At 53.4% G+C, this 24,571-nt stretch overlaps 1 protein-coding gene across 3 annotated transcripts in view; it reads left to right on the plus strand.

Annotated features, from left to right (window-relative positions):
* LOC149523760 (carbohydrate sulfotransferase 5-like) overlaps positions 1-9,710 on the plus strand; it is an 81,212-nt gene extending 71,502 nt beyond the window's left edge. For all 3 annotated transcript variants that reach the window (XM_075918242.2, XM_075918239.2, XM_075918240.2), the window contains exon 2: positions 1,754-9,710. In XM_075918242.2, coding sequence (XP_075774357.1) covers positions 1,781-2,962 — 1,182 coding nt within the window. In that variant the 5' untranslated portion in view covers positions 1,754-1,780 and the 3' untranslated portion in view covers positions 2,963-9,710. The remainder of the gene's footprint in view (positions 1-1,753) is intronic.
* Positions 9,711-24,571: the final 14,861 nt, after the last annotated feature.

Consider the following 24,571-nt stretch of genomic DNA (forward strand, 5'->3'; position numbering starts at 1 on the left):
GAATAAAATTGTCAGACACCTAGAAGAACATAATTTGTTGGGCAAAAATCAACATGGTTTCTGTAAAGGGAAAACGTGTCTTACTAATCTATTAGAGTTCTTTGAAGGGGTCAATAAACATGTGGACAAGGGGGAATCCAGTAGATATAATGTACTTAGATTTCCAGAAAGCCTTTGACAAGATCCCTCACCAAACGCTCTTATGTAAATTAAGTTGTCATGGGATAAGAGGGAAGATCCTTTCATGGACTGAGAACTGGTTAAAATATAGGCAACAAAGGGTAGGAATAAATGGTAAATTTTCAGAATGGAGAGGGGTAAGTAGTGGTGTTCCCCAAGGGTCAGTCCTAGGACCAATCCTATTCAACTTATTCATAAACGATCTAGAGAAAGAGGTAAGCAGTGAGGTGGCAAAGTTTGCAGACGATACTGAACTGCTTAAGGTAGTTAAGACCAAAGCAGACTATGAAGAACTTCAAAAAGATCTCACAAAACTGAGTGATTGGGCAACAAAATGGCAAATGAAATTCAATACGGATAAGTGTAAAGTAATGCACATTGGAAAAAATAACCCCAGCTATACATATAATATGATGGAGGCTAATTTAGGTACAACTAATCAGGAAAGAGGTCTTGGAGTCATCATGGACAGCTCTCTGAAGATGTCCACGCAATGTGCAGTGGCAGTCAAAAAAGCAAACAGGATGTTAGGAATCATTAAAAAAGGGATAGAGAAGAAGACAGAGAATATCTTATTGCCCTTATATAAATGCATAGTACGCTCACATCTGGAATACTGCGTACAGATGTGGTCTCCTCATCTCAAAAAAGATATACTGGCATTAGAAAAGGTTCAGAGAAGGGCAACTAAAATGATTAGAGGTTTGGAACGGGTCCCATATGTGGAGAGATTAAAGAGATTGGGACTTTTCAGCTTGGAAAAGAAGAGACTAAGGGGGATACGATAGAGGTCTATAAAATCATGGGTGGTGTGGAGAAAGTGAATAAGGAAAAGTTATTTACTTGTTCCCATAATACAAGAACTAGGGGCCACCAAATGAAACTAACGGGCAGCAGGTTTAAAACAAATAAAAGGAAGTTCTTCTTCACACAGCGTATAGTCAACCTGTGGAACTCCTTGCCTGAGGAGGCCGTGAAGGCCAGGACTATAACACTGTTTAAAAGAGAACTAGATGAATTCATGGAGGTTAAGTCCATAAATGGCTATTAGCCAGTATGGGTAAGAAATGGTGTCCCTAGCCTCTGTTTGTCAGAGGGTGGGGATGGATGGCAAGAGAGAGATTGCTTGATCATTACCTGTTCGATTCACTCCCTCTGGGGCACCTGGCACTGGCCACTGTGGGCAGACAGGGCACTGGGCTGGCTGGACCTTTGGTCTGACCCAGTCTGGCCGTTCTTATGTCACTGAGGGGCTGGCTGGAGGAGAAGAGCCTTCAGCCCTGTCCTTCCTCCCGAGGCCCTGCCCCTTCGGGGTTGTAGAGCCCTCTCTTCCACCTCCTTGCTCAGGGTCTGGCAGTTCTGTTGGCAGCTTTGTGCTTAATCTTGCACTGCCTGCTCCCCATTCTATTTACAGCCTTTCTCAGCTCTCTTGCTGATGGATCCACCCTGCAGACTCCACAAGCTATACTTACGGATAAGAAAAGTCTGAACAGTACAGTAGGCTGTGCATTGTGCCATTATGCTACTGCAGCTGTTACCAAATACTAAACAGCCTTTTCCTCTCCCTTTTCAGGGTAATAGTTGCTTTCCTTCAACCAGCATGGTGAGACTGCGGATTTCCAGCACCATTGTTGTGGTTTTCCTCATGATTCAGACTGGATTCTTATTGTTTATGTATGTGCAACATAACAACTTCCTGCCTCGATCTGAAGAGAAGCCATCTCAGGTGCACATCCTCATTCTGTCTTCCTGGAGGTCAGGATCTTCCTTTGTTGGCCAGCTCTTCAGCCAGCACCCGGATGTCTTCTACCTGATGGAGCCTGCCTGGCACGTGTGGGTGACGATGTACCAGAACAGTGCCAAAGTGTTACAGATGTCTGTTAGAGACCTAGTCAGGTCTGTGTTCAAGTGTGACATGTCTGTGTTCGATGCCTACATGCCTTGGAAGAGAAACTTGTCTGATCTCTTCCAGTGGGCAGTGAGTCGGGCACTCTGTTCAGCCCCTGCCTGTGATTCCTTTCAGCGCACTGACATCACCAATGAAATGGCTTGCAAGACCCTTTGTGGCAAGTACCCGTTCAGCAAGGTGGAGGAGGCTTGCAAGACATACAGCCACGTTGTTGTCAAGGAGGTCCGGTTCTTCGATCTGACCGTTCTCTATCCCCTTCTCACTGACGCTTCCCTGAACCTCAAAGTCATTCACTTGGTGCGTGACCCCAGGGCTGTTGCCAAGTCACGAGAACAGTCAGTAAAAGCCTTAGCGCGTGACAATGGGATTGTTCTGAGCATGAATGGTACTAAAGTGGAGGACAGCAAATTTAAAGTAATGCAGGAAGTTTGTAGAAGTCATGTCCAGATTTATGAAACAGCTACTCAGAAATCTCCAAGATTTCTAAAAGATCGCTATTTGATGATCCGTTTTGAAGATCTGGTACGAGATCCCTTATCAGAAATCAGGGACATGTATAAATTTGCAGACCTTAGACTGACCCCCAAACTTGAAAGCTGGATATATAATATCACACATGGCCAAGGAGCAGGAAAGAAAAAGGAAGCCTTCAAAATCACCTCCCGAGATGCAGTTAACGTTTCCCAGGCCTGGAGGAATATTCTTTCCTTCCAGAAAATCAAGAAAGTACAAGAAGTTTGCAGAGGTGCTATAAATATGCTTGGCTATAAACTTCTGGATTCTGAGAGAGAACAAAAAGATTTGTCATTAGATTTAGTGTTGCCAAGACAAAGAAAGCAGTTCAGTTGGGCATCATTCAGTCCAAAGAACTAAGACAGAGATACATTTTTGTAAATGTTATCCACTGTGCAATGTACAGGTAGTATGAAAAGTTCTGGCTGCCAAGTTTAATCCTACTCATAGCTGATATCTTTTTCAAGAGATTGAAGTATTTTTTTCCAATTTCACATCGGAGAATATGAAACAAATAAAAATGAAACATGAGATGTGTCAGTTTGCAGATTTACAGCTGAGGTGAGCTGTTCTGAATATGCATCTTGTAAATAATATACCAGGATGGGCAATAATTTTTGGCCAGGGGCCACTTCAAAAAATTTTTGAAGTGATCCCGGGCTGTCCTGAAAGGGGCGGGGCCTAAGCTGGAAGGGGCGGGGCCAGGATGCTTCTGGGTTTCCCCACCCATAGACCATGATTGATCTGGTGCTGGGGGGAGCCCCTTTGCCCCCGTCCTTCCCACTAGGCACCTATGCCCCTGGCAGGGCGGGAAGAGGCTTCACTCTCCCCCATCCCCAGGGCAGTCAGGGCCCGGGAGCAGGGGAGCGTGCGAAGCCTTCGGGTGAAGGAAGTTGGGGGCGGCAGGAGCACACGAAGCCTCCTCCCGCCCTACCCCCACTCTACGAGGAGCATGCATCACTTCACAGTTCCATGCGCTCCTCGCAGGGTGGAAGGAGGTTTTGCGTGCTCCCGTGCCAGTCAGAGGCTGGGGACAGGGGAGCTGTGTGAAACTTCCTTCGCCCTACCCCCGCCCCTGCAAGCGCACAGCACTTTGAAGTGCTGCATGCTCCTCACAGGGTGGGGAGGCGGGTGGAGGGAACTTTGTGACATCTCCTCCCGCCCTGCGAGGAGTGCATGTCGCTGCAAAGCACTGCGTGCTCCTGGCAGGGCGGGAGGAAGCTTTGTGTGCCCCCCCTTTCCCAGGCCCTCATTGGCCTGGGGGCGGGGGAGCAGCAGGGCCTCTGTGGGCCGGATCAATCTGCTTGGCAGGTCGGATTCGGCCCACAAAGGCCCTCTTGCCCACCTCTGTATTATACTCCCATATGTTAAAGTATCTGACTTTGAAAGTTGAGTTAGCGGAAATGGAAAAATGCCATTTATATTTATTAATACTTTATTTTTAGACCTTTATTAAACTCGAGATAACAATTGATTAAATATTTTAAGGAAATCTCAACATAATCTCAAAAACAAATGCATGGAAATGAGGATGACAAAGTCTCTCAACTTTCTGTGTTCTATAATTTTAGTGTCCCCTGATTTGTTTTTGTCTTTCATATCTTCCATTCCTTCCCCCCAAGCTGCTTTGCAGCTCTGTGTTTTTTTAAATTTGTCTGAACTTTTTGTTTGTTTTCATTTTTAATAGTGCATATTATCCTGGGAAAACCCAGAGAACTGGGGTTACTTCTAAAAATGACCTGTCTTTGGCTCAGCTGTGAAATCCTGACCTAGTAATGCTATTTTGTCAGTAGATGTCCCTGTGCTCCCATCTGAATGGAAGAGCTGTTATTTGATCTAGGTGCTGGAGTAGAGCTTCTACATTGGAATATGGAATCTAAAAGCAGAAAATGGAAGTAACAAATTAGAATGAGGGAATCATCATGCTAATAGCCTGTTCAGATGAATAGTCATATCATAGAATCATAGAATAATAGGACTGGAAGGGACTTCGAGAGGTCATCGAGTCCAGCCCCCCGCCCTCAAGGCAGGACCAAGCTCCGTCTACACCATCCCCTACAGATGTCTATCTAACCTGTTCTTAAATATCTCCAAAGAGGGAGATTCCACCACCTCCCTTGGCAATTTATTCCAATATTTGACCACCCTGACAGTTAGGAATTTTTTCCTAATGTCCAATCTAAACCTCCCTTGCTGCACTTTAAGCCCGTTACTCCTTGTCCTGTCCTCAGAAACCAAGAGGAACAAATTTTCTCCTTCCTCCTTGTGACACCCTTTTAGATATTTGAAATCCGCTATCATGTCCCCCCTTAATCTTCTTTTTTCCAAACTAAACAAGCCCAGTTCATGAAGCCTGGCTTCATAGGTCATGTTCTCTAAATCTTTAATCATTCTTGTCGCTCTTCTCTGCACCCTTTCCAATTTCTCCACATCTTTCTTGAAATGTGGCGCCCAGAACTGGACACAGTACTCCATCTGAGGCCTAACTAGTGCAGAGTAGAGCGGCAGAATGACTTCACGAGTTTTGCTTACAACACACCTGTTGATACAACCTAGAATCAAATTTGCTTTTTTTGCAACAGCATCACACTGTTGACTCATATTCAACTTGTGGTCCACTATGACCCCTAGATCCCTTTCCGCCATGCTCCTTCCTAGACAGTCGCTTCCCATCTTGTATGTACGGAACTGATTGTTCCTTCCTAAGTGGAGCACTTTGCATTTCTCTTTATTAAACCTCATCCTGTTTACCTCTGACCATTTCTCTAACTTGCTAAGGTCATTTTGAATTATGTCCCTATCCTCCAAAGAAGTTGCAACCCCACCCAGTTTGGTATCATCTGCAAACTTAATAAGCGTACTCTCTATCCCAATATCTACATCATTGATGAAGATATTGAACAGTACGGGTCCCAAAACAGACCCTTGAGGAACTCCACTTGTTATCCCTTTCCAGCAGGATTTAGAACCATTAACAACAACTCTCTGACTATGGTTATCCAGCCAATTATGCACCCACCTTATCGTGGCCCTATCTAAGTTATATTTGCCTAGTTTATCAATAAGAATATCATGTGAGACCATATCAAATGCCTTACTAAAGTCTAGGTATATGACATCCACCGCTTCTCCCTTATCCACAAGGCTCGTTATCTTATCAAAGAAAGCTATCAGATTAGTTTGGCATGACTTGTTCTTCACAAACCCATGCTGGTTATTCCCTATCACTTTATTACCTTCCAAGTGTTTGCATAGGATTTCCTTAATTACCTGCTCCATTATCTTCCCTGGGACAGACGTTAAACTGACCGGTCTGTAGTTTCCTGGGTTGTTCTTATTCTCCTTTTTATAGATGGGCACAATATTTGCCCTTTTCCAGTCTTCTGGAATCTCCCCTGTCTGCCATGATTTTTCAAAGATCATAGCTAAAGGCTCAGATACCTTCTCTATCAGCTCCTTGAGTATCCTGGGATGCATTTCATCAGGACCTGGTGACTTGCCGACATCTAACTTTCCTAAGTGATTTTTAACTTGTTCTTTGTGTATCCTATCTTCTAAACTTACCCTCTCTCTGCTTGTATTCACTACGTTAGGCACACCTCCAGACTTCTCGGTGAAGACCGAAACAAAGAAGTCATTGAGCATCTCCGCCATTTCCAAGTTCCCTGTTACTGCTTCTCCCTCCTCACTGAGCAGTGGGCCTACCCTGTCCTTGGTCTTCCTCTTGCTTCTAATGTATTTAAAAAAGGTCTTCTTGTTTCCCTTTATGCCTGTAGCTAGTTTGATCTCATTTTGTGCCTTTGCCTTCCTAATCTTGCCCCTGCATTCCCGTGTTGCTTGCCTATATTCATCCTTTGTTATTTGTCCTAGTTTCCATTTTTTATAGGACTCCTTTTTTATTTTGAGATCATGCAAGATCTCCTTGTTAAGCCAAGCTGGTCTTTTGCCATATTTTCTATCTTTCCTACACATATGCTCTAAAACTCCATGATACACGCAATAGGAACAGATCTGCTTCCACAGCCCATAGGCATGGGAATTGGGGATGTGAGGGAGAGGCAGGGGAGTGCTGCAGCAACCCCAGAGTTTGTGCCTGGTGGGGATCCTGGACATCACCCTGTGTCCCAGCCACTGGACCACACCCCAGGGGCTCCACTGCTGGTCCCAGGGTCACAGTTGCTAACCTCTCACCCAAAGACTTCGCTACCAGTCCTAAATTGCTGGCCACCAGCCCCACTGCTGCCCTGTGTCCTGGCTGCTGGCTCTGCAGTTCCACTCCTGGCCCAGGCCTCCACAGCTGTCCCCAGCTGTGGCCCCAGCCTGGAGCAGTGAGGGGCACAGACAGAATTAAAAGAGGGGATCAGCTCTTAAAAAGGGGAGCATCCCCCACCCTAAAAATTGTTCCAATATCACTGCTGAAGTCTGTGTAGCTTACAGCTATTTAAAATCAAACTCCAGTTGTAGTCCTGAAGAGTCAATTCTTAATTAAATTCACTACAACACAAATCTGTCTGTCTTTGATGCTTGTGTGTTATTTATACTGCTGCATGCAATTCTTAACAGAAACAAATATTGAAACAGAAATAAAGACTTATTTTAAACCCTTCATTTGAAGAAAGTCATTAAATAATCAGTTTTGGGTGAACAGTTAATATTAATTGAGGGGTCAGTTTTGGGACCAGTTCTCTTCAATATATTCATCAACTATTTAGATAGTGACATAGAAAGTATTCATATTAAGTTTGCAGATGATACCAAGCCGGGGAGAGGGGCAGGTTGCAAGTGTTTTGCAGGATAGGATAATAATTCAAAATGATCTGGACAAATTGGAGACATGGTCTGAGGTTAAACAGGATGAAGTTTAATAAGGACAAATGCAAAGTGCTCCACTTAGGAAGGAACAATCTGTTTCACATATACAGAATGGGAAGCAACTGCTTGGGAAGGAGTACGGCAGAAAGGGATCTAGGGGTTATAGTGGACCACAGGCTAAATATGAGTCAACAGTGTGACTCTGTTGCAAAAAAAAAATAAACATGCTTCTGGGATGCAATAACAGGAGTGTTGTGAGCAAGACACAAGAAGTCATTCTTCTGCGCTACTCTGCGCTGATTATTGTGTCCAGTTCTGAGCACCACATTTCAAGAAAGATGTGGTGAAATTGGAGAATGTCCAGAGAATAGCAATAAAAATGATTAAAAGTCTAGAAAATATGACCTATGTGGGAGGACTGAAAGAATTAGACTTGTTTAGTTTAGAAAAGAGAAGACTGAGAGGGGACATGGTAGCAGTTTTCAAGTACCTAAAAGGATATTACACTAAGGAAGGAGAAAAATTGTTCTCCTTGGCCTCTGATGATAGAACAAGAAGCAATGGGCTTAAATTGCAACAAAGGAGGCTTAGCTTGGACATTAGGAAAAACTTCCTGTCCGGGTGGCTAAAAACTGGAATAAATTGCCTAGGGACGTTGTGGAATCTCCAACATTGGAGATATTTAAGAGCAGGTTAGATAGACATCTATCAGGGATGATCTAGAGATGGTTCTTGGTCCTTCCATGAGGGGGAGGGGGGCTGGACTTGTTGACTTCTTGTGGTTTGGATATAATCTCAACCAAGTATATACCAGAGCTGTCAAATAATTTAAAAACTTAGTCACATTTAATCACAAAATTAAAAAATAATCATGGTTAATCACAGTTTAAATGTCACTGTTAAAGAATAATAGAATATCATTTATTGGTGTTCTGTGTGTTTTCTGCATTTTTAAATATATTGGTTTCATTTTCAATAGAGCAGCGGTGGCCAGCGAAGAAATTGTGGCTCCTGAGGGAACCCAGAACCGCTCAGGTCATCTGGGCCTCTGTGAACCGCATTTCAGCGCATGCTCATGGCCCGCACCGTTGTGCTCATGACCTCCAGCGCCTGCGTCACGTCCTGCACGTGCAGGATGTCATGTCCTGCACGTGTGGCAGCAGTGGCTTTTGTGGCGGCAAGGGCTCATGTGGCGGTGGCAGATCTTGAGGCAGCGGCAGCTGCGAGGAGGGCTTTTGCAGCATTGTGGGCTCCTGCAATGGTGAGGGGTCTTGTGGCGGCTGAGGCGGCAGCGGCAATGAGGGGGGCTTTTGCTGCAGTGAGGGCTTCTGCGACAGCGAGGGGTCTTGTGGCGGAGGCAGCAGCAGTGGCGAGGGCTCCTGCGACAGCGAGGGGTCTTGTGGTGGAGGCAGCAGCAGTGGCGAGGGCTCCTGCGACAGCGAGGGGTCTTGTGGTGGAGGCAGCAGCAGCGGCGAGGGCTCCTGCGACAGCGAGGGGTCTTGTGGCGGAGGCAGCAGCAGTGGCGAGGGCTCCTGCGACAGCGAGGGGTCTTGTGGCGGAGGTAGCAGCAGTGGCGAGGGCTCCTGCGACAGTGAGGGGTCTTGTGGCGGAGGCAGCAGCAGTGGCGAGGGCTCCTGCGACAGCGAGGGGTCTTGTGGTGGAGGCAGCAGCAGCGGCGAGGGCTCCTGCGACAGCGAGGGGTCTTGTGGCAGAGGCAGCAGCAGCGACGAGGGCTCCTGCGACAGTGAGGGATCTTGTGGTGAAGGCGGCGAGGGCTCCTGGTTCGGCGGCCTTAGGTAAGGTGGGTTGGTTGCTGGCTTGGGAGCAGGGCGGGGGGCTTGGGTTTTGGTGCCTGGCTCGGGAGAAGGCGGTGGGGGGGCTTGTGTGAGTGCCGGTGGAGTGCCTGGCTCGGGGATAGGGGGACTGGGTTAGAGCTGTGGTCACCAGCCTGTGGGCCCACATTCCACTAACCCTGGAACTGCAGAAGTTAATCTGACCTGGGGCTGGAGCGCCAGGGGAGTGAGGTGTTTCAATTGGGGCCACATTATTGAGGCTCAGGGAGAGGATTTGGAGGGTTTGTTACTTTGCATCTCACTTGTAAGATTTCTGTGGGTCAGTGACCCCGGATTCCAAACAGGTTCCTGCCCCGTCATAAATAAAGACAATGCTGAAACCTTTTGTGTTTGATATATTTTATTATAAAATGAACCCTGGCCAATAAACCCCCAATTGGGGCCAAACCCCCATCTGGCTGCAGCATCGTAACACTCCTGCGCTCCCCCCCGAACTCAAAACTGAGCCCATCATACACTGAGCCTCTGACATCCCCAAACTCCTGCAGCCAGAGGTGACTGGTATGGTGCCCTGGTAATGGGCCAGCATGGACCAGTGTGGCGTCCTGGTGATGGGCCAGCATGGGCCGGTGTGGCGTCCTGGTGATAGGCCAGTACGGTGCTGGGATTGTGTTCTTGTAATGGGCCATCTGTTGCTAATATGATGTCCTGGTAATGGGCACAGGGGACCAGTATAGCCTCCTTTTAATGGGCCAGCACAGGCCAGTTTGGTGTCCTGGTAACAGGCCAGGAAGGGCCAGTATTGTGTCCTGGTAATGGGCCTGCATGGGCCGTTATGGTGTCCTGGTAATGGGGCAGAGGGGACCTGTACAGTGTCCTTGTAATGGGACAGCACAGGCTGGTACGGTGTCCTGGTAATGGGCCAGAAAAAGCCAGTATTGTGTCCTAGTAACGGGTCAAAGGGGACTGGTACAGTGTCCTGGTGATGGGGCAATCACGGGTCAGTACAATGTCCTGGCAATAGGCCATCACAGGCCGGTACGGAGTCCTGGCAATAGGCCATCACAGGCCGGTACGGAGTCCTGGCAATGGGCCAGAGAGGGAGGGTATGGCATCCTGGTAATGGGCCTGAGGGAGCCAGTAAGGTGTCATGGTAATAACAGAATACGAGAATACTAGGACTGGAAGGGTCCTCGAGAGGTCATCGAGTCCAGTCCCCTGCCCTCATTGCAAGACCTAATACTGTCTAGACCTACTCTTAAATATCTCCAGAGATGGGGATTCCACAATCTCCCCAGATAATTTATTCCAGTGTTTCACCACCCTGACAGTCAGGAACTTTTTTCTAATGTCCAACCTAAACCTCCCTTGCTCCCTTCAGCCTTCCCTCATAGGTCATGTTCTCTAGACCGTTAATCATTCTTGTTGCTCTTCTCTGGACCCTCTCCAGTTTCTCCACGTTTCTTGAAATGCAATGCCCAGAACTGGACACAATACTCCAGCTGAGGCCGAACCAGCGCAGCATAGAGCAGAAGAATGACTCCTCGTGTCTTGCTCACAACACACCTGTTCATGAACCAGCATGGGCCGGTGTGACGTCCTGGTATGGGGTCAGAGGCGGCCGATGTGGTGTCCTGGTAACTTGTGGCATCCTGGTAGTGGGCTAGCACAGCATTCTGGTGACGAGCTGGTATGGCACCCTGAAAGAACTGACCGCCAGGACAAGCGGTGTCACAACATCACTTTAATGTTGCAGCCCCTTTTATTCTCCTTGGCAGCGGCCCTGCTGGTGGGGTCTTGCAGTGTTGCTGTGCCCAGGCAAAGAGGGCAGTCACATTGAAACATTACTGCTGATGTTGGGAACAAAATAGGGAGCAGCTTGAGGGCCCTGGGACTGATACAGGCTTGTGGCTCCCAGCCACCACTACTGCAGCAGCAGCAGCAGCTGCTCTGGGCCCTTCAAATGCCTTCCAGAGTCCCAGAGATCCCAGCTACCGTGGCAGCCCTGAAGTGCTGGCTGGGGAAGTCTGGTCCCCAACCCTGTCCCTGCTGCCTGAGGCAAGGCCCTAACCCACTCCGTCCCCTTTCTCAGCAGGACCATGGCAGACAGGTAAGTCCGCTCACTTACTTTGACTCACTGTGTCAGTGTGACTGCAGTCTATGCTCCTAGTGTCAGTGTGACTGCAGTCTATGCTCCTAGAGCTACAAGCTTGCAGTCAGGAGTATTCAAACAGATGTTCAAATGAGCCCAGATCACCAGGAAATCCAAGTCACTGGGTAACTGACCCATCCTTATTGTTTGCCAGCCTATTGGCCATTATGGTATTTTCAAACTTTACCAGCAGTGATTTTATGTTTTCTTCCAAATCACTGAAAGATTTTGAACAGCATTAGGCGAGAAGTGGATCCCTGAGGAATGCCCTAAAACTCTCCCCTCACTGGATAATTATTCATCATCTGATGGAAGTGGGTTTTGCCCGTGAAAGCTCAAGATGCTAATATATTTTTGTTAGTCTCTAAGGTGCCACAGGACTAATAATTGTTTATTCATTTACAGTTACTTTTGATATCTGTCTGGTAGCCATCTTTTAAAATGCTTCCTGCTAGCTGTGGCTCGGTTTCTAATACGTTTTCCTGCTCGTTCTGGATGTGGGAGGAGAACTTCCCCATCTTGAGAGTAGCTAATCTCTCGGGGGGAGGGGGGGGCGGGGTGGAGAAGCACGTCCTCCTGAGCAGAGGCCTGGAACTGGGATGGCGACTGCCAGTGCTGAATTTGTTCTTTGTGACTTCTCTCTGTGTTGGCTAATGTGCTCAACACACCAGTTCATCTGATGAAGGGACTTTTGCCCACTAAAGCTCATGATTCTAAAAAACTCTGGTCATCTGAAGGAGGGGGCTGTGCCCATGAAAGCTCATGATACCAGCTACATGTTTTGTTAGTCTATAAAGTGCTACCAGGCCATTTTGTTTAAGTTTCTCCTGTGTATTGTGGGTAGTCTCTCAGGTGCCACAGGACCACTTGTTCTTCATGGCCATGTTCACCATGCATCCAGTGGTGACTCACGTATATCTATCTAGAGATCTCTGTGCCAGTCCACTTTGTGGTGGGCAGGGGAGGGAGACTTAAAGTTGCTGCTGCTTCTCAGGTGTGCTTCTAGTGCAATGTGCCTTGACGCAGCAGGGGACCTGAAGCCTTCTCTTACCTTTGTTTGAAAAATGTGGTGTCCTATGTGCTACCCCGTGCAACTGGAGGTGTGATCAGTGATTTGAAAACCTGCATACATAAGATTGCAAAGACCGACTTGGGTGCTGAAACTGTATTCCCCAAAATGCCCCCTCAGATGTGTTTCTGCCACTATCCTTTCCCTGATGCCGTGGGGTGGTGTCCAGTTGGAAAAATTATCTTAAAAATCTATTTAAACGTAATTCTGTGTAGTGGTGAACCAGTGGAGTGGTCCTGGGGCTGGAACATTCACAAGTGCGGGTAACAACACATGCATATTCAAGTGTTTTCAGGATTCGCGCCATTCAGCTGCAACGGGACAACAGGGGAGCCGCCGTGGCCGGTGGGAAATGGAGGCCGGGGCAACTACATCTCCCAGCAGCCACTGCGGGGTCAGCAGCAGTGAGAGGGGCAAGGCCCCGCGCCTGCTCCTGATTGGGTGGGGGAGGCTTTGGCTAAGCTGCCATTTGCTCCGCGAGGCGGCGGAAGTGGATGAAAAAGGAAGTGACGTTGGCGCGCCGGACGCCTCCTGGGGGTTGTAGTTTCCTGCGAGCGCGCTGCATTCCCCGTTGAGCGTTTCCCTGTCCAGTCCCGGGCAGAGTCCCCCGCCTCAGCGCGTGGCCTCCAGCTGCTGCGGCCCGGCCCCGCCCTGACCCTGTCTCAGCGCGTGGGCGCCCGGCCGGGGGGGGGGGGGGAGGAGCTCCCCTGCTCAGCGCGTCCCGAGCCCGGCCCCCCAGCGGTGCCCGTGACGGGCCGAGCCCTTCGCCTGCGTCTCTCCGCACCCGGCAGCTCCGGGCCAGCCTGGGCCGGGCGCGGAGAAGGGGACGCGAGGCGCTGAGGCGCCAGAGCCGCTGGAGGGGGGGTTCGCGGGGTATTAACGCGCTGACGTGTGGGCGAGCGGGCTCGCTACAGGCCGCTCCCTGGTTCTTTCCGGCTAAGGGGCGGGTTCAAGGGGCCGTTAACGGGCGGCTCTGTGGGCAAACGGCCTGTCGCGAAGGGGTGTGTCTCTCCTGAGGGATCGGCCAATGAGCTTTCCGGAGCGGACGTTACCAGACTGCTTTGTAGGCACGTGGGCAGTCACTATAGGGGCGTGCTCCGGCTCTGCTGGCGGCCAATAGGCTGTCCGGGGTGAATCCCAACCGACTGCTCTGTCCACAGAAGGACGTGTTCTGACTCTGAGGCTTTCCAATAGGTTGACCCGGGGGGCTCTTAACGGACTGCTCTGTCCGCGAATGGGCCGTGACTCTGGGGCGTTTCCTGGAGGTGTGCCAGCCAATGGGCTGTCAGCAAAGGGTTTCCCGCCTCTGGTTCGGCCAATGGGCTCTCCCCAGGCGCCTGTAACGTGCGGCCCTGTCGGCCAATGGGCTGTCGCCGGGGGCGTTGTCTGACTGGGCGGCCGGCGCCGCCATGGCAGGAAGGTCCAAGGAGCGCGGGAGCACGAGCGGATCCTGGGTCCGAGCGCGAGGCTGCCCCGCGCCCAGCCCGCCCCTTGTTGGCCGCGCTCCGTGTCACACCCGGTCCCGCGGGGCAGCTTCCCGCCTTGTCGCTGTTCCTGGCGGGGCGGGAACCTGCCGGGGGGTGACCCACAGAACAATCAGTAGTGACCCCCCCGCGCGCTGCCGTGCGCCCCCGGACACCTCGCTGCCCCGGGCGGGGGAGGTTTAAGCCTCTTCGAGCCGGAGTCGCTCCTCGGGGTCCCAGGGCGCCGGGTTTTGTGGCCCTGAGGCTCTGGGCGCAGCCACAAGCAGGGGGCCAGCGTGCGGGACGGAGCTGCCAGCGGGGGGGCGGGAGCGGGCAGGGGGCGGGTTGTGGGCCTGGGGGAGGGGAGGGAAGATGGGGGAGCGGGCCGGGGGCGGGGTGTCTGGCCTGGGGGGGGGGGAGGGAAGATGGGGGAGCGGGCCGGGGGCGGGGTGTCTGGCCTGGAGGGGGGGGGAGGGAAGATGGGGGAGCGGGCCGGGGGCGGGGTGTCTGGCCTGGAGGGGGGGGGAGGGAAGATGGGGGAGCGGGCCGGGGGCGGGTCGTCTGGCCTGGGGGAGGCGGGGGGGCGAGGGAAGATGGGGGAGCGGGCCAGGGGTGGGTCGTCTGGCCTAGGGGAAGCGGGGGGGGGCGAGGGAAAATGGGGGAGCGGGCCGGGGGTGGGGCATCTGGCCTGGGGGAGGCGGGGAGGCGAGGGAAGATGGGGGCGCGGGCCGGGGGTGGGTCGGCTGGCCTGGGGGAGGCGGGGGGGCGAGGGAAGATGGGGGAGCGGGCCGGGGGTGGGGCGTCTAGCCTGGGGGAGGCGGGGGGGGCAGGGGAAGATGGGGTAGGGGGCCGGTGGCGGGGCGTCTGGGCTGGGGGAGGCGGGGGGGGCGGGGAACGATGGGGGCGCGGGCCGGGGCTGGGGCGTCTGGCTAGGGGTGAGGTGCAGGAGTGGGCTGGGCGTGAGGGTGCTGGCCAGATACCGTGTTCCCCGGGAGGTTTCTGTGCTACCGTTTTGCATATCTGATTTGTGTCCCTGACTCCTTTGTCGTATGGTCTGTCCAGTGTGGCCGACACACGTGGCCGAGGGGCCTGGCTGGCAGGGGTGGCACAGATCGCCTTGGATGTGCCCTTGTATGAGCCTCTGATGCGGTGGCTGATGTGGTTAGGCCCTGTGATGCTGTCACGTGTGCAGATGTGAGGACAGGGCTGGCACTGGAATTTCTTGGGGAGTTGGCTTCCTGGCTGAGTGTCTTTGAGGTGGGATGTCTGGTTTCTGGAGAGAATGTTTCAGGGTGGGGGGTGTCTGTGAGCGAGGACCGGCCTGTGTCCTAAGGCCTGTGAGAGTGAGGGATTGTTTTCCAAGGTAAGTCGTAGATTGTTAATGATGCGCTGGAAGGGTTTCAGTTGGGGGCTCTAGGTGATGACTAGGAGGATTCTGTTGTTTGTTGGGCCTGTCTTGAAGCTGAGGCCCGGGCACTCGTCCGGCTCTGTCAATGTGTTTTTCCACTTCGCCAGTGGCACTGCTCCCAGAGAGTCTCTCCCATCATAGAGACACCAGCGTGGTTCTCCCTCCCCCCCCCTTGTTAGGACCCAGGGCCTTGTCCCAGGCAGCGCCACAGCCCCTGGTGAGTAGAAGGTGAGATTTGGCCCCTCCTCCCCCCAGGGAGCGCACATCCTGGGGCAGGCTGTGTGCAGGGCAAGGTCTGTCCCAGGCTTCTCCCCCCAGGGCTGGGCTGTGAGTCCCTGCCTTTGGCAGAGGGGAGCTGCTGCAGCCCCCAGCATTTGCAGGGAGTGGGAGCCTGGGAGCCAGCAACATGTGGGGAAACAAAGGTGGGGGAGCTGGCAGGAGGCTCGGAGGGCAGAGGGGGAGGGGGAAGAGGGTTGCAGGGAGCCCCGCCCCAGGAACAGTTGTACCCCGCCTCCGACTCCAGCAGCCGCCTGCCAGGCAGCCAGCCCTGGGAACAGCGGGGCAGCCACCACGTGGGTCTGTCTGCGGCTCCAGCCTTCGGGCAGAAGTCCTGGCCCACTCTTCTTCTGGATGGAAAGTCTTTGAGGAAACCCTGCCCTGGAGCTGGAGTTGAGGGTGGTGGGTATGGGGGGTCAGGGTGAAACTCTCTGAACCAGAGGTGGGGGGGGGGGGGGTCCAGGCAGCCAAATGTGTCGCAGCGAACCTCCATCTATCACAATCGGCTTCCCCTCTGTGCTTGCAGAACTGCGTCGCTAAAACGGTTAGAAGCCAAATGTGACCGGCCCGTGTGTGTCTCTGAAACGGCTACGGAGAGCCAAGTGTGGTGGCAGCTGTTTGTGATGTCACACCGGCCCCGCCCCCGGGACTGTTGAATCGTCGAATAGCTGGTGAGAATTCACGAGTCCATCGACTGCTCTGTGAACCGACATTGAACAGCCCCACCCCCACCTGCTCTGCTTTCTCTGGCCAGCACTCATGCCTCAGTTTCCTCCTTTGCAATTACGTCATCAGCACCCCTCCCCGCGCACTCGCTCCTCCCCCTTTCCTGGATCCAGCACCAGCCCCCCACTCCCTCCTGGTCCCAAGCAGGACCCAGGCTGCACTTCAGCCTGGCGTGCATCACTCGCTTCCCCAGGCCGCCCCCTCCCCCCCAGGGGTGTGCCAGTGCTGCGCGCTCCTGCCTGGCTCCAGCCAGGTGGGCCTTGGGGTGGGAGGGAGGAAGGAGGGAGTCATAGTGGCCTGTGGGAGGGCCAGAGGGAAGAGCCAGGCAGGACAGGGACTCGGGCTCAGGGCCCCACCCGTGACTGTAGCGGGAGCTGGCAGACACTGAGACGGACACGCGCCCTCTCAAGGGGGCCTCTTGTTTTGACAGTTCACACATGGGAACCCCACTCCGGCTCCCATGATGCATTGATGCGGGCGGGGGTGTAGGGATAACATATTAATGTATTGAAAATGATTCCCCCAAATGGAAGTGACTCCCCATAATTCCCCACAACTTAAAGTGTTTAGATTTATTATTAATTCTTCTTCTTCTTCTTAGTTAAGATTGTTAAATGTTTAGATTTATTATTATTATTGCCCCTTTAGAATATAATGTATTAGGTCATATAACTTAGAACTGTTAAGAATATAATCCTATGTAGCCAGAAACAGCCCCCCCTCTGTGCCCCAGGGCATGCTCAAGCTTGTGCAAGGGGCTGCTTGAAATTGACATTGCAGAGATACATTGTAACAATGCATTGTCAGGCCACTAACTCTGCTATGGGAGCCAAGCCCTGTAATTGACTAAGGGCCTTGTTACATAATTGATGCCTGTTCTCTTTAAAACATTGTAACTTTACTCAGCACTGGGAGAATGTTTTAAGCAAAACCACCCAGAAACTTTTGTAACTACAACTTTTATTATTATACAAAATACTGTATGAATGTATGAGAGAGTGCTTGGACGATGAATGAATGGTTCTGAGAGGTGCCAGCCTGAGAATACAGCAACAAAGGGCTGAAGAAGGTGTCAGGTGCCAGTGCAACCAAAAGGTGTCAAGTGGAGAAAACCAACTACTGGAGATCCACCCAATGAGATCACTGACGAGCACCTGGCAGCCACCCTGGACATCAGCATGATGCAGCAATTCCCATAGACTGGCATAGGAAGAAATTCCTGTAAGAACTGGACTAAAAAACTATGGAATCAGATTCCAAGGTTCTGCTGCCAGCCCACCAGGAGCTTCAGATGCGCATCTGATCAGGACTTCGCTCCCCACTCCCATCACTTGTGTACAGAATACCTGGCCAGTATTCTGTCACAAGCAACTTCCAGGCTGGGAACAATAACAATACACAGAACTTGCATGAATGGATGAATGAATGTTTATATGTATAAGGGTTAAGTAGTTAAACAACGTTGTTTGCTTCTATCTTTTCTTTATTTTTTTTATTATTATCTTTACAATAAATGTGGCTTTTTGCCTTATCATAGAATCATAGAATAATAGGACTGGAAGGGACCTCGAGAGGTCATCGAGTCCAGCCCCCCGCCCTCAAGGCAGGATCAAGCTCCGTCTACACCATCCCTGACAGATGTCTATCTAACCTGTTCTTAAATATCTCCAGAGAGGGAGATTCCACCACCTCCCTTGGCAATTTATTCCAATATTTGACCACCCTGACAGTTAGGAATTTTTTCCTAATGTCCAATCTAAACCTCCCCTGCTGCACTTTAAGCCCATTACTCCTTGTCCTGTCCTCAGAAACCAAGAGGAACAAATTTTCGCCTTCCTCCTTGTGACACCCTTTTAGATATTTGAAAACCGCTATCATGTCCCCCCTTAATCTTCTTTTTTCCAAACTAAACAAGCCCAGTTCATGAAGCCTGGCTTCATAGGTCATGTTCTCTAAACCTTTAATCATTCTTGTCGCTCTTCTCTGTACCCTTTCCAATTTCTCCACATCTTTCTTGAAATGTGGCGCCCAGAACTGGACACAGTACTCCAGCTGAGGCCTAACTAGTGCAGAGTAGAGCGGCAGAATGACTTCACGAGTTTTGCTTACAACACACCTGTTGATACAACCTAGAATCATATTTGCTTTTTTTGCAACAGCATCACACTGTTGGCTCATATTCAACTTGTGGTCCACTATGACCCCTAGATCCCTTTCCGCCATGCTCCTTCCTAGACAGTCGCTTCCCATCTTGTATGTATGGAACTGATTGTTCCTTCCTAAGTGGAGCACTTTGCATTTCTCCTTATTAAACCTCATCCTGTTTACCTCTGACCATTTCTCTAACTTGCTAAGGTCATTTTGAATTATGTCCCTATCCTCCAAAGAAGTTGCAACCCCACCCAGTTTGGTATCATCTGCAAACTTAATAAGCGTACTCTCTATCCCAATATCTACATCATTGATGAAGATATTGAACAGTACGGGTCCCAAAACAGACCCTTGAGGAACTCCACTTGTTATCCCTTTCCAGCAGGATTTAGAACCGTTAACAACAACTCTCTGACTACGGTTATCCAGCCAATTATGCACCCACCTTATCGTGGCCCTATCTAAGTTATATTTGCCTAGTTTATCAATAAGAATATCATGCGAGACCGTATCAAATGCCTTACTAAAGTCTAGGTATATGACATCCACCGCTTCTCCCTTATCCACAAGGCTTGTTATCTTATCAAAGAAAGCTATCAGATTAGTTTGGCATGACTTGTTCTTCACAAACCCATGCTGGCTATTCCCTATCACTTTATTACCTTCCAAGTGTTTGCATATGATTTCCTTAATTACCTGCTCCATTATCTTCCCTGGGACAGACGTTAAACTGACCGGTCTGTAGTTTCCTGGGTTGTTCTTATTCCCCTTTTTATAGATGGGCACAATATTTGCCCTTTTCCAGTCTTCTGGAATTTCCCCTGTCTGCCATGATTTTTCAAAGATCATAGCTAAAGGCTCAGATACCTCCTCTATCAGCTCCTTGAGTATCCTGGGATGCATTTCATCAGGACCTGGTGAATCCCCCTCATAAAATCCTGCTTGCTTTTATTTGGTACAACAGGGGGATTGTAACTCCCGTGCCGCGTTCTGGCAGGAGGCAGGAGCTGTGCGTCTCGCATCCCTCACGGGGCAACAAACAGCAGTCACGTGGGCGCTGTAAGCTCTCACAATGTAGCGTCATGCCGGCACGTGTGGTGCAGTGGACGCCCGCGCCCCGGCCCATGGACCGGAAGTGACGTTTGCTCGGTCCACAGCCTGACAGCAACCGACTGGGAACCGTGACTGGAAGGTGCCCAGGTACATGCTCCAATCGCGTCCCCCGGGAACAGGGCCCGGAGTCGATTGGCTCCGGCGAGTGCTCAGCTGGTGCCGGGTCTGCAAGTGACAGACAGAGGGAGACACGGGGCCAGGCGGGACAGGTTCAGACTCAGGGTGCCTGGCTGGGACAGCAACTGGGGTCGGAGGTTTCCTGCGGCGGTACAGCCAGTGTAGCCCCCCAGCTCCTGTGGTACGGAGGGGTCTGAGGGGGGACACCAGAGACTGAAACCGAGTGGCTATGGAGGCTGGAACCGCTCCGACAAGGCACCACTCTGCTTATGGTTGCCAGGTGACGGGTTTTGAACTGGACGGTCCAGGATTTCAGCTTTTTCTTCGGGAAACAAATTGAGAAAATATTAATGTCGGGTATTATCTAAATCAGATGTAATGTAGATTGTGATGTCATGTCAGGTGTGTCTGGTATTTTTGTTGAAACCATCTGGCAACCCTAGCTCTGCTTCTTGCTTGGGCGGGGCGGTGCCCTGCCTCTGTGGCAGGTCCTGACGTCACAGGGAGCAGGTTCGCCAGGAAATCCCACCTTAGGCGGGCGGATGAGAAGCGATGCAGTGCATGCAAGGAGAAGTGAGAGCGCCTCCACCAGCCACTGCGGCCTTGTGGCACCATAGGAGCAGTAGCAGCTTCCGGACTGCGCCACCCGGCCCCGAGGAAGTTCCTGCGGGAGGCGGCAGGGAAGTCAGAGTGTGACGCTGACCCGCCTGGATCTCAGCCCTTGGGCACCCGAGTGTGCACACCGCCCAGCCGGGCCGCTCCCCTGTAGCTCTGCCCCCAGCGCTGCGCCTGCTGCCTCGTGGCCCGGCTTGGTGCGAAGATGCCGCTGCCAGTTACGAACAGCAGCGCACTGCTAGTGACGTCATTGCCCTGGCGCGGTGCATGCAAATGATGGAACGCGGGGCACATCCTATCGGCTCCCGTCAGGTTGGAGCACTGAATGGTCCGGCGAGTGACACGTGGGTTTGTGTGGCACACAAACGGGTCCCAGGCTCCGTCATTAATGGCAGGGGCACGGTCTGGTCTGGGGGCGGGGCCACTGACTCACAGGAACTAAGCTGGGACGCAGAAGTGAGCAGCAGGAAACTCTTCGGGGTCTCCAGAAAATCCTTGTGTGGCCCCCTCTGTCTACGTCTACACTGGCGTGATCTTGTGCAAAAACTCTTCCAGACGAGTTCCAGGCTGGGGACCAACCAGCTAAGTAGCAGTTCTGCAGAAAAGGACCTGGGGGCTACAGGGGATGAGAAGCTGGATATGAGACAACAGTGTGCCCTGGTAGCCAAGAAGGCTAATGGCATATTAGGGTGCATTAAGAGGAGCATTGCCAGCAGATCCAGAGATGTCATTATTCCCCTTTATTCGGCTCTGGTGAGGCCACATCTGGAGTATTGTGTCCAGTTCTGGGCCTCCCACTACAAAAAGGATGTGGACGCACTGGAGAGGGTCCAGCAGAGGGCAACCAAAATGATTAGGAGGCTGGAGCACACGACCTACGAGGAGAGGCCGAGGGAGTTGGGTCTGTTTAGTCTGCAGAAGAGAAGAGTGAGGGGGGATTTGAGAGCAGCCTTCAACTTCCTGAAAGGAGGTTCCAAAGAGGATGGAGAGAGTCTGTTCTCAGTGGTGACAGAGGGCAGAACAAGGAGCAATGGTCTCAAGTTGTAGTGGGAGAGGTCCAGGGTGGATATTAGGAAAAACTCTTTCCCTAGGCGGATGGGGAAGCGCTGGGATGGGTTCCCTAGGGAGGGGGTGGAGTCTCCATCCCTAGAGGTGTTTAAGTCTCGGCTTGACAAAGCCCTGGCCGGGTTGATTTAGTTGGGATTGGTCCTGCCTAGCGCAGGGGGCTGGACTTGACCTTCTGAGGTCTCTTCCAACTCTGTGGTTCTAGGATTCTAAGAGAGCGTCTGCACTGGCCTGTGCTTTTGCGCAAGAGCATCCGTGCCAGTGTGGACGCTCTCTTGCGCAATATGCTATGCTGGCCATTTTAACCATCAGCCTGGTGGGGGAGAGTAGACTGCAGGGGGGTTTGGTGGGGGGAGGAGAGTGGGAAGGGTTTGGTGGGGGAGAGTAGACTGCAGGGGAGTTTGGTGGGGGGAGGAGAGTGGGAGGGTTTGGTGGGGGAGAGTAGACTGCAGGGGGTTTGGTGGGGGGAGGAGAGTGGGAGGGTTTGGTGGGGGAGAGTAGACTGCAGAGGGTTTCGTGGGGGGGGGAAGTGGGAGGGTTTGGTGGGGGAGAGTAGAATGAAGAGGGTTTGGTGGGGGAGCATGGGGGAAGTTTGAGGGGAGTAGACTGCAGGGGGTTTGGTGGGGGGAGTGGACTGGGGAGTAGACTGCAGGAGGTTTGGCGAGGGGAGGAGAGTGGGGGTGTTTGGGGAGAGTAGACTGCAGGGCGGTTTGGTGGGGGGAAGAGAGTGGGAGGGTTTGGTGGGGGAGAGTAGACTGCAGGGGGGTTTAGTGGGGGGAGCAGAGGGGGGTTGGGTGGGGGGAGCGGACTAAAGGGGGCAGGAGAGTGGTGGGGGGAGCAGACTAAAGGGGGTTTGGTGGGAGAAGCAGGGGGGCGGGTGGGGGGAGCAGTGGGGGCTTAGGAGGGGGAGCAGACTGCAGGGGGTTTGGTGGGGGGAGCAGAGGGGCGTTGGGTGGGGGGAGCAGACTAAAGGGGGCAGGAGAGTGGTGGGGGGAGCAGACTAAAGGGGGTTTGGTGGGGGAAGCAGGGGTGGCGGGTGGGGGGAGCAGTGGGGGCTTAGGAGGGGGAGCAGACTGCAGGGGTTTGGTGGGGGGAGCAGAGGGGCGTTGGGTGGGGGGAGCAGACTAAAGGTGGCAGGAGAGTGGTGGGGGGAGCAGACTGCAGGGGGCAGGAGGGGGAGGGGTGAGCAGAGGGGGGTTGGAGGAGGGAGCAGACTGCAGGGGGTTTGGTGGGGGGAGCAGAGGGAGGGTTGGGTGGGGGGAGCAGACTGCAGGGAGCAGAAGGGGGTGGGGGGAGCAGACTGCAGGGGGCAGGAGGGGTAGGGGTGAGCAGAGGGGGGTTGGGGGAGGGAGCAGACTGCAGGGGGCAGGAGGGGTGAAGGGAGCAGACTGCAGGGGGCAGAAGAGGTGGGGGGAGCAGAGGGGGTTTGGGGGAGCAGACTGCAGGGGGCAGGAGGGAGCAGAGAGGGGTTTCGCGGGAGCAGACTGCAGGGGGCAGAAGGGGCGGGGGGGGAGCAGAGAGGGGTTGGGGGAGCAGACTGCAAGGGGCAGGAGGGAGCAGAGGGGACTCGGGGGGGAGCAGACTGCAGGGGGCAGGAGGGGCGGGGGGAGCAGAGGGGGTTTGGGGGAGCAGACTGCAGGGGGCAGGAGGGGTATGGGTGAGCAGAGGGGGGTTGGGGGAGCAGACTGCAGGGGGCAGGAGGGAGCAGAGGGGCATTGGGGGAGCAGACTGCAGGGGGCAGGAGGGAGCAGAGGAGGGTCGGGGGAGCAGACTGCAGGGGGCAGGAGGGAGCAGAGCGGGTGGGGGGAGCAGACTGCAGTGGGCAGGAGGGAGCACTGGGGGGTTCGGGGAGCAGACTGCAGGGGGCAGGAGGGAGCGGGGGGGTGGAGGGAGCAGACTGCAGGGGGCAGGAGGGAGCAGAGGGGGATCGGGGGGAGCAGACTGCAGGGGGCAGGAGGGAGCAGAGGGGGTGAGGGGGGAGCAGACTGCAGGGGGCAGGAGGGGTGGGCGGAGCAGATGGGTGTCTGGGGGGAGCAGACTGCAGGGGGCAGGAGGGGTGGGCGGAGCAGAGGGGTGTCTGGGGGGAGCAGAGTGCAGGGGGCAGGAGGGGAGGGGGAGCAGAGGGGTGTCTGGGGGGAGCAGATTGCAGGGGGCCGGAGGAAGCAGAGGGAGGTGGCGGGAGCAGACTGCAGGGGGCAGGAGGGAGCAGAGGGGAGTGGGGGGAGCAGACTGCAGGAGGGAGCAGAGGGGGGTGGGGGGGAGCAGACTGCAGGGGGCAGGAGGAAGCAGAGGGAGGTGGCGGGAGCAGACTGCAGGGGGCAGGAGGGAGCAGAGGGGAGTGGGGGGAGCAGACTGCAGGAGGCAGGAGGGAGCAGAGGGGGGTGGGGGGAGTAGACTGCAGGGGGCAGGAGGGAGCAGAGGGGGGTGGAGGGGAGCAGACTGCAGGGGGCAGGAGGAAGCAGAGGGAGGTGGGGGGAGCAGACTGCAGGGGGCAGGAGGGAGCAGAGGGGGGTGGGGGAAGCAGACTGCAGGGGGCGGGAGGGAGCAGAGGGGGGTGGGGGAAGCAGACTGCAGGGGGCAGGTGTGCGTCCTACCAGCCTCCCTTCTTCCTTCCCATCCCACACACCCTCCTCGCACACCCCTCTCTCGCCAGGTCTGCGTCCTACCAGCCTCCCTTCTTCCTTTCTCCTTAACCCACACACCCTCGTCGCACACCCCTCTCTCGCCAGGTCTGCGTCCTACCAGCCTCCCTTCTTCCTTCCTTCCCATCCCACACACCCTCCTCACACACCCCTCTATCGCCAGGTCTGCGTCCTACCAGCCTCCCTTCTTCCTTCCTAACCCACACACCCTCTTCGCACACCCCTCTCTCACCAGCTCTGCGTCCTACCAGCCTCCCTTCTTCCTTCCTTCCAAACCCACACTCCCTCCTCGCACACCCCTCTCTGGCCAGGTCTACGTCCTACCAGCCTCCCTTCTTCCTTCCTTCCTAACCCACACACCCTCCTCACACACCCCTCTCTCGCCAGGTCTACGACCTACCAGCCTCCCTTCTTCCTTCCTTTCCAACCCACACACCCTCCTCGCACACCCCTCTCTCGCCAGCTCTGCGTCCTACCAGCCTCCCTTCTTCCTTCCTCCCTAACCCACCCACCCTCCTCGCACACCCCTCTCTCGCCAGGTCTGCGACCTACCAGCCTCCCTTCTTC

This window comes from Pelodiscus sinensis, chromosome 12 (assembly GCF_052426305.1).
Source record: "Pelodiscus sinensis isolate ZL-2025 chromosome 12, ASM5242630v1, whole genome shotgun sequence".
NCBI lineage: Eukaryota > Metazoa > Chordata > Testudines > Trionychidae > Pelodiscus > Pelodiscus sinensis.